Source organism: Borostomias antarcticus (assembly GCF_949987555.1).
Source record: "Borostomias antarcticus genome assembly, chromosome: 15".
Lineage (NCBI taxonomy): Eukaryota > Metazoa > Chordata > Actinopteri > Stomiiformes > Stomiidae > Borostomias > Borostomias antarcticus.
Genome location: NC_140248.1, coordinates 23,785,389 through 23,796,034, shown reverse-complemented (window position 1 = coordinate 23,796,034; position 10,646 = coordinate 23,785,389). Strand labels below are relative to the sequence as shown.

The 10,646-nt window shown below is 44.1% G+C and overlaps 1 protein-coding gene across 1 annotated transcript in view; it reads left to right on the top strand.

Annotated features, from left to right (window-relative positions):
• Window positions 1–9,031, top strand: part of LOC311319075 (organic cation/carnitine transporter 2-like) — a gene marked incomplete at both ends in the record, with an annotated part of 11,846 nt that extends 2,815 nt beyond the window's left edge. Inside the window, 7 exons of the mRNA XM_084450527.1 lie at window positions 5,055–5,209; window positions 5,629–5,800; window positions 6,489–6,615; window positions 7,266–7,363; window positions 7,671–7,885; window positions 8,484–8,666; window positions 8,892–9,031. Of these exons, the coding sequence (XP_084306653.1) occupies window positions 5,055–5,209; window positions 5,629–5,800; window positions 6,489–6,615; window positions 7,266–7,363; window positions 7,671–7,885; window positions 8,484–8,666; window positions 8,892–9,031 (1,090 nt within the window). The remainder of the gene's footprint in view (window positions 1–5,054; window positions 5,210–5,628; window positions 5,801–6,488; window positions 6,616–7,265; window positions 7,364–7,670; window positions 7,886–8,483; window positions 8,667–8,891) is intronic.
• Between the last annotated feature and the right edge of the window lie 1,615 nt (window positions 9,032–10,646).

Below are 10,646 nucleotides of genomic sequence, written 5' to 3'. Positions count from 1 at the left end.
TGATAATCCCCATCTGAATCTCTATGGTACCTCACTGTAAATCTCATGATAATCCACATCTGAATCTCTATGGTACCTCACTGTAAACCTCATGATAATCCACATCTAAATCTCTATGGTACCTCACTGTAAACCTCATGATAATCCACATCTGAATCTCTATGGTACCTCACTGTAAACCTCATGATAATCCCCATCTGAATCTCTATGGTACCTCACTGTAAACCTCATGATAATCCCCATCTGAATCTCTATGGTACCTCACTGTAAACCTCATGATAATCCCCATCTGAATCTCTATGGTATCTCACTGTAAACCTCATGATAATCCACATCTGAATCTCTATGGTACTTCACTGTAAACCTCATGATAATCCACATCTGAATCTCTATGGTACCTCACTGTAAACCTCATGATAATCCCCAGCCTTGCCAGCCTTGAGCTGCGCAAAGTAAGCTAATCCACATTGTGCTCGATGTCGAGTTTCTTCTGCCCAGTCATTTTCAATCGCTGATATTTGACATTAGTTTTAGATTGGAGAATGGCCGCTCGGGAGTTGCAATGCAATAGGGAATGAGAAATAACAGACAGGCCGTGCAAACCTCACTGAATGATGATGGCGAACAAAATGTGTCCAATTTTGTCAGTTTGGATTTTCGTTCTCTTTTTGTCTTTTGAGCTCCACTTTTGTGTTTCTATTCGCTCATGTTGCTCATGTTGTTCATTACCTCCACCCCAGCGACGACGCAGGGAGAGAGGTAATGTTTTCGGTGGCATGCTTGTGTGTGCGTTTGTGCTTGTGTTTGTTAGCAGGATTACACGAAAAATACTAGACCGATTGTCACGAAACTCTGTGGAAGGGGTGCTGACAGATAATTTGTATTTTGATTGTCGCACGAGTTGTTGACAGGGCGGGGTGCTGACAGAGTTTTTTTGATTGTCGCGCAAGCTTAAGTATAGCTACTAATAGCTTCACATGCTGTACCAACAACAAATTCGACCAACATTGGTCGTGTGATGGTCATCATTATAATACGTTATATCTATTTAAATCCTAGCGTCTAGCTTGTTAAACAGGTGGGTAGTCGGCTAATTTATGCTCAGCTGTTTGCCGCTGTATGAGACTTACTTCACAACAGAAACAAATAAATGCAAGTTATAGTTTGGCAACTGAGGCTTAGGGGGCAAACAATACACTCGTTTGGTTTATGTGTTACCTGGCTGGTTAGCTGTCATCACTCGGGCGCTCTGGATGGGGAAAGGGCAGTGGAGGAGTAGCGCGCCTCGCGTTTACCGTTGGCAACGGAAGAGAGGGAGGGGAGGGGCATGGTGTGTGCCGCGGGCACGTGTGTGTGTGTGTGTGTGTGTGTGCGGGGGGGCTGGCAAAATTACAACGCATTTTGGGGCATTATTATTACACGCTTTTAATCGAGAATCGATCGATGCCACCATGGGCCACATACAGTAGGCCTACACTGTTAAAGAATAAATACAAAAAAGTAACTTTCAAAAGGGCATTTGCCTTGTCCAGAAGGCAAAGGGCAGGTGCTCTAGCACCACCTCGTGTCTATCTGTGCATGTCCCTGAGCATGGTCCAACCATGGGGGGTCCAACTTAGAACCCATTCAATTTTGGAGCAGATCCGAAGCACGGGTCGGGTCGGGTCTACGGGCCATCCAAACATGGCTGACCATTCACCTCCATTCATTTTTTGAACCAGGATTAGCCTACGCAAAACTACCTGACTGAATTTCACGAAACTCAGTGTGTAGCATGGGACAACTTACAACCAGGGCCGTTGATAGAAATTCTGGGCCTCCTGAAAGAATGTTGGTGTGGGCCCCTGCCCCCCAACTTTTCATCTACACTTTTTTTCTTAGACTATGTATTATATTTTTTTCTTATCATTATCAACCAGTGTCTCACTCACTCACTCACTCACTCACTCACTCACTCACTCACTCACTCACTCACTCACTCACTCACTCACTCACTCACTCACTCACTCACTCATCATCAAAAGCATCCTCTTCACTATCCCCTTCACTATGTGTAGTAGCCTTGCTTAGTGATTGTTGGGTCGAGGGGCCCGGCTCTGTAGACAGTAAGGAAAGTGACTTAAATAGACTTATAAATAAATCTAGCCTACATTATAGAATTCATTACACTGTCCTATCCTGTAATTTACAGAATCAAAAGAGCTGAGAGTCACTAATGTGTAATTACCAATTTAAATCAGTTCACATTATTATTATTATTATTATTATTATTATTATTATTATTATTATTATTATTATTATTATGTATTTATTTCTGAAAGCCAAGGGCCCTTATTGACTCTTTTGAAATACTTTATTTACCTATTAATTTATACTTTATTTGAGTTGCCTTGATACAGATTCAGATTCCTTTATGTCCTTTGTACAAGTACAGGGGATTAGAATTTGTGGGTTCTGGCTCCACAACCACAGTGACATAATAACAACACAAGATAGTGACAGTATAGTAAAGTATAATAAAGCATGATAGTAATAAAAACAATATCTACCATATAGTAATAAAGCTGTTGGTGTGTGTGTGTGTATGTAGCTGAGGGACTTTGAGGCTACTCATTTATCAATCGCTGATCCTTGTCTCTGACCTCGAGGCACACATTTTCACAGTCAGCTGGGCAGAGAGGTGGAAGGGTACTGTACTGTACAACAGATTACACGTGGACTTGGCAGATTTGGGATATGGCAGACTTGGGATATGGCAGACTTTGAACCCACTCAATATCAATCACTGATCCTTTTGTCCGACCTCAAGGCCATCACTGACAACTAATTTTTCTGGCTTGGTGCACCGATGTGCTGTTCAAATATACAGGATACCTCAGTGGTCAAACCCTACACCCCTCCATAGATCAAACCCTACACCCCTCCATAAACCCTACCCCCCCTCCATAGATCAAACCCTACCCCCCCCCCCCATAGATCAAACTCTACACCCCCTCCATAGATCAAACCCTACACCCCTCCATAAACCCTACCCCCCCTCCATAGATCAAACCCTACACCCCCCCCATAGATCAAACCCTACACCCCCTCTATAGATCAAACCCTACCCCCCCTCCATAGATCAAACCCTACCCACCCTCCATAGATCAAACCCTACACCCCCTCCATAGATCAAACCCTACACCCCCTCCATAGATCAAACCCTACACCCATCCCCCCATAGATCAAACCCTACACCCCCTCCATAGATCAAACCCTACACCCCCCCATAGATCAAACCCTACACCCATCCCCCCATAGATCAAACCCTACACCCCCTCCATAGATCAAACCCTACCCCCCCCCCTTATAGATCAAACCCTACACCCCCCCATAGATCAAACCCTACACCCCCTCCATAGATCAAACCCTACACCCCCTCCATAGATCAAACCCTACACCCCCCCCATAGATCAAACCCTACACCCCCCCATAGATCAAACCCTACACCCCCCCATAGATCAAACCCTACACCCCCTCCATAAACCCTACCCCCCCTCCATAGATCAAACCCTACACCCATCCCCCCATAGATCAAACCCTACACCCCCCCATAGATCAAACCCTACACCCCCTCCATAGATCAAACCCTACACCCATCCCCCCATAGATCAAACCCTACACCCCCTCCATAGATCAAACCCTACACCCCCCCCCATAGATCAAACCCTACCCCCCCCCTTATAGATCAAACCCTACACCCCTCCATAAACCCTACACCCCCTCCATAGATCAAACCCTACACCCCCCCCCCATAGATCAAACCCTACCCCCCCCCTCCATAGATCAAACCCTACACCCCCTCCATAGATCAAACCCTACACCCTCCCCATAGATCAAACCCTACCCACCCTCCATAGATCAAACCCTACCCACCCTCCATAGATCAAACCCTACACCCTCCCCATAGATCAAACCCTACCCACCCTCCATAGATCAAACCCTACACCCCCTCCATAGATCAAACCCTACACCCCCCCATAGATCAAACCCTACACCCCCTCCATAGATCAAACCCTACACCCCCCCATAGATCAAACCCTACACCCCCTCCATAGATCAAACCCTACACCCATCCCCCCATAGATCAAACCCTACACCCCCCCCATAGATCAAACCCTACACCCCCTCCATAGATCAAACCCTACCCCCCCTCCATAGATCAAACCCTACACCCCCTCCATAGATCAAACCCTACCCCCCCCCTTATAGATCAAACCCTACACCTCCTCCATACTGTAGGTCAAACCATACACCCCCTCCATAGATCAAACCCTACACCCCCTCCATAGATAAAAACCTACAGCCCCTCCATAGGTCAAACCCTACACCCCCTTCAGACCACTACGCTCTGCTACCTCGGGGCGACTGGTTGCCCCGTCACTCTGTGGCCCCTGCGGTTGATCGACACGGTCACGGCTCTTCTCTGTCCTGGCCCCGCAGTGGTTGAATGAACTGCCCATTCAGGACAGCAGAGTCGCTGCCCATCTTTCGCCGCAGGCTCAAAACTCACCTCTTCAAGAAGTACTACCAGGATCCTCCCTATTAAGCACCTATTGTATTTTTAGTTTGCTATTTTTCACTTTGCCTTCAGCACTAGATTATGCTCTTAGTCACCTGTTTAGAACGGAGATGCACTTGTGAGTTCTGGCAGGTAGTAGTACATTGGCATTTCCTACGATGCAATTATTGTAAGTCGCATTGGATAAAAGCATCAGTGAAATGACTGCAATGTAATGTAATATAATGTAGAAACATAGTAGATGCTTGTTTAGGAAGGAGATGCACTTATGATTTCTGGCAACTAGTAGTTCTCTGGACTACCTACACTGAATGCACTTATTGTAAGATGCTTTGGATAAAAGCGTCTGCTAAATGATGTAATGTACAGTAATATTAATAACTATGGCACCATAAACTACATGGCTGGGTCTGGAAAATCACAATATTAATGTAATACTATTTTTAATCTTATCTTTAATTATCATTCCACCACCTTGTTTATTTCCTTGCAGGTTTGGGAGAAAGACGGTTATGTTCTTCTGTCTCGCTGCCCAGTTCGTCTTCGTCTTCGCCCAGTCTTTCTCCGTCTCCTGGGAGATGTTCTGTGTCCTCTTCCTGTTTGTTGGTGCCTCTCAGATCTCCCTCTACATCTCTGCTTTTGTACTAGGTAAGCGCAGCTGTTGAAACGCTCCTCATAAACATATCCATGGAATAATGGATGCATGGCGCGTAGTAAATATTATAGACACAGCAGCAAAGGAGCAATACAAATTGAACAGTGCATTCCAGACAGACTCAGATTCATATTTAGGTTTTATTTGTCACATGTATATAGTACAGTGTACAATGTTGAGTGAAATGCTTCTGCTGGCTCCGTGATGTGCTCTAAAAAATTACAAATAATTACAAATTATACAAATTGCAAATCACACAAAACTATACAAATAAAGGTACAGGCATGTGTAAGTACATGCTATAAATATAAGTAATCGTGGGAGGGATGGGGGTGGGGTTACCCTCTACAAATGGTGTTTTATGAGCTCTGGAGGTGTTCATAGTGAAAGGTGTTCTCCTCCTGTCCTCCAGGAACAGAGGTGCTGAGCAGGTCCATGCGTGTTCTCTTCACTACGCTGGGATGCTTCCTGCACTACTGCATCGGCTACATGATCCTGCCCTGGATGGCCTACGCCATGCGGGAGTGGAGGCTCCTGCTGGTCATCCTGTCCTGCGTCACGCTCGTCTACGTGCCCCTGTGGTGGTACGCTACCCTCCCTGGGAACAGCTCTTCTCTAGGCTTCCTGTTCTGTTAGTTTTATGTTACAGCATAGGTACAGTAGCGCTAGCAAAGTGATTCATAAAGGGTTTATAAAGGGTTTATAAAGGGGTTTATAAAGGGGTTTATAAAGGGTTTATAAAGGGGTTTATAAAGGGTTTATAAAGGGTTTATAAAGGGGTTTATAAAGGGGTTTATAAAGGGTTTATAAAGGGGTTTATAAAGGGGTTTATAAAGGGTTTATAAAGGGGTTTATAAAGGGTTTATAAAGGGGTTTATAAAGGGTTTATAACGGGTTTATAAAGGGTTTATAAAGGGTTTATAAAGGGGTTTATAAAGGGTTTATAAAGGGGTTTATAAAGGGGTTTATAAAGGGTTTATAAAGGGTTTATAAAGGTGTTTATAACGGGTTTATAACGAAAATGACTGAGCCATGACAATAACTGTCAACATCAGATACCGTATCTATCTATGAATTAATGACAGTTTATAAATCCCTTATAGTGAGCATTATAGCAAAAATCTGTCCTTTTTGAGGCTATTAAAATGCATCCTCCTGCAGTGAAAGAATAGAACAGAACAGAATGCAATGCAGAAGCAGTCCAGTGCAGCAGTAGCCTGACGTGTGAGTGCTGGCGCTCGTGTGTGTGTGTGTGTGTGTGTGTGTGTGTAGGCTGATCCCAGAGTCCCCGCGCTGGCTGCTCTCCCAGGGCAGGGTGGACGAGGCAGAGGCCATACTGAGACAAGCTGCCCGGAGGAACAAGGTGACGGCACCAGAGGTCATCTTCAAAGATACTGAGGTGAGGCCGATATTAGAAGTGGATTATTTTAAAATTAAGTAGATTATGTAAAGGGATAATATACGGCCGACCGATCATTATCGAAAAATAAGTTACATTATCCCTTAGCAATAACGTCATACTGTAAATATACAAATAAAACTGTGCCAAATAAAACTGACTGACTTCACATTTATTTAAAACATTCAGCTATATAGATTGTAGTGCTGTGCAAAAAAATCAATACAGCAATAAATCACAATATTTTTGATACTGTAGGCCTATCGACTGTTTTTTTGCACAAGGAACATATACAGAACAAGTCAGGGAATAGATATAGATATATCAAATGAAGCACACCTGTTCATGTTTTAAATGGATTTAAAATGTTCTTACATTCCCTCCACACTCAGGATCACCTCCAGAGAGAGGGGAGTTGTATTTTCAGCTGTATTTAAACATTTTCAGTAAATTATGTAGAGTATTGTGATGTATCACAATATGTATTCTATCGTATTGTATCGCAATGTATCGTGATACGATCGTATCGTGACCCTTGTATTATGATACGTATCGTATCATGAGATCCTTGCCAATACCCAGCCCCAATAGATGAGCATTTATTTACTGTTCTCTCTTCAGAAACAGCCTTGTCTTGTGTGTTTCCTCAGACGGATGATGCCTCCCAGACCACGAAGAGACACACCATGCTGGACGTCCTCAAGACCAGCAACATTAGATGCACCACATTGATGTGTTTGCTGCTATGGTGAGCATTCCACTGTGTCATGAACACACACACACGCACACACACACACACATGCACGCACACACACACACACACACACACACACACACGCACACACATACACACACCACACACACACACACACACACACACACACACACACACACACACACACACACACACACACACACACAGAGTAATGAGTCCTTTACAAAGCAACTCTCTTGTAAAAGGTGTACGGTGCACAACTGCGACAGGATAGTCAGTTGTAAGGAAACATTGAGTTTCACGAGGTGTCTAACTCTTAACTCTTATCGCGTCTTTTCAGGATGGCAATCAACATCGGCTACTATGGATTATCGCTGAATACCTCGAATCTGAGTGGAGACCCCTATCTGAACTGTTTCCTGTCGGCTGCGTGTGAGGTTCCAGGATATGTAGTCGCGACGCTACTGTTAAAGAAGTGTCCGAGAAGACCCCTTCTGTTCTGCTTCCTCAGCATCGGAGGAGGTCTTCTGCTCCTGATCCAGCTCATACCTGAGAGTAAGACACACACACACACACACACACACAGGTTGTGTGTGTTGTAGGCTCTGTGCGAACATCTGTGTGCCTCCCATTTTTTGTGACCACACATACCACTCTAGTCCGCGTGGTCACAAAAAATGGGAGGGACTCGGATGTCCGCACAGAACCTACAACACACCCTCTGATGATGAAATGTATGTCACGTGGACGCTAGCGGACCTTGCGTGCTCGCGGACGCGGAAAGTATTACCAGGGCTTTAAGGGCTGCAACTGTGCAGGAGTTTATTTATGTTGCCTCATCACATATGAATATATCATTAAGTTACATTGTATGATGTCTGTGAACTTCTATGATGCAAAGCTGCTCAAACTCTGATCTGAGTGCTCTGAATATCCACAGGAACTTCGTCTTCAACGTCTTAAACGTAGTCAAACACAGTCGCTGAGAAACAATTATGTCACTACCTGATTATTCGAGGTCATAAGGAAACCGAAAAGCTAATTTTCCTCATGAACAGTATGCTGACAGCGAGCACAATTTTCACTTTTTTCTCCACAAATTATTTTCTCTCCAGTGACGAGGTCTAAAATGTCTCCTCCTTCTCCTCCACAGATTTGCAGGGCCTCGCTCTGGCCCTGGAGATGGTGGGTAAGTTTGGTTTCACCATGGCCTTCTGTTCGGTGTACATCTACACGGCGGAGCTCTACCCCACCGTGGTGAGGAACGTGGGCATCGGGATGTGCTCCTCAGCCGCCCGCGTTGGAACCATCACCGCTCCTTACATCATTTACCTAGGTACGTCCGCCATTCCAATTGGCTGCTGTGGAGTACAGGCCACACCCACTACATCCTCAGTGCACAAATAACCAGATGGCCTCCACTGACTGACTGAAAATATGTCTCATAATAGGAGTGGCGATCTGGCATTAGTCGTGCCTCTTGGCTAAGATTGTAGTTGGAGAGTACTGACCTGGTCCTAGTGGCTTAGTGTCACATTATATGTGTGTTATTTGTCCACAGGAAGTTTAAATAAGTTCCTCCCCTACATCCTGATGGGAGGCCTCACTATGTGCTCGTCTTTTGTCACCCTCTTCCTGCCTGAGACCTTCCTCAAAGACTTGCCAGAGACAGTGGAGCAGATGCAGAAATGTCGAGGGTAGGTCTGGATCCATGTCAGAGCTGCATACTACAGAATATGGATGAGGCAATGAATGCACTGAGAAAATAATACACCATAGACCCTTGTGATGAGTAAACTTACCCCCTTTTACAACCCTTCCATATCCAGCCAATCACTTTCTCAATTGCTTTAATGTAATTAACGTATTGTTAGTTAAGTCAACTTGAAATCTCTCCATACAGGTTGTGCTGGAGAACTCAAGTGAATGCCCATATCCTGGAAAACGAAGGACAAGATAACCCAGATGTAGTCCATGATAACCAAGAAAACCCTGTGAACAGGGGAAAGGGTGCAACCAGGCTTTGAATATGAATATCTGCAAAGCACAACATTCTCGCTGTCCCTAGAGGCTTTCATCTTGGAAATCTGTGTCCTTGTTGGAACTGCTACTCTACCTGAGAAGATAAAGGCGATGCTTGTTGCCATTGAAGCTAAATTAATCTGTGCTGCTGAACTTGTCTGTCTGATAGATGTGAATTCAATACGGGAACATTAAGGAACTGATATACAGTAGGATTGCATGTGTAAAACCAGGCGCAACACTGCATAAAATGTCTTAATGATCATGCAAGCTCTGACGTTTCTATGTGAGTGTGCAAAATAGTGGAATGGGAAATGCAAATAGATAAATAGATTGATAGGCCTACTTTATTGGCTAACTTTTATTGACCCCCAGTTGGAAATTGTTGTGTTACAGCAGTAAGGACAACAAAAATGCAGAATCAAAATTTTCACAAATCACAAATTTACTATATATATATATATATATATATATATATATATATATATATATATATATATATAGTTTAAATACTGTAGAAGGTTATAGATTGAAAATATGCACTTGCGGAAATCAAGTTGGTCAGTCATGTTTCATTATTTTAATAGATTTTTTCCCCTGTATGTTTTTACATATAAATGCCAATGCTCAGCGCCCTTCTGGTGCTGTGAAACCCACCAGGGCATGCTTTGAAAGCGCATCTTCCAAAAAATCGTTGGGGGGCATTGGGAGTAATAACAATGTCGGAGAAGACCCTGTGCAAGACCCCACGGTACGCTACTGCATTATAGACAGACAGTCCTCATTATAATAGGAGTAGGACACTTCAAATCCTATAGTAATTCATTTTTGTATAGGATGTGATGCACCAGTCGCTCTACGCCTACATTTATTTTCAGTGATTAGACTGACTGTTGACTGGCACAGCTTTAGGTGGTGATGGAGGAATGAGCTTAAGCTTATGTATTATTATGATGTATGCTTTTATGCTTTTTCTCTTATTATTATTATTATGTATGCTTTTATGTGCGTGGTAGTAAGCCAGCGCACCTAGTATAGCGTTCGTCCGGTTATCACTCCCTTCCTCCTTCCCTCCCTCCGTTACTGCGGACAATGTTGGCCTGCATTTCTCTGTTGGCACCACAAGAGGCAGTAGTCCCAGCACACCAAAATCAAGAAGGACACCAAAATCAACCAGCCGATCTCCACTGCACAAGTAGAGTAGTGGTGAGAGCATTGGACTCCCACCCTGGAGACTGGGGTTGAAGACCCGGTGGGGATGAATTTATGGGACTATACCCCAAACCTCATCCTT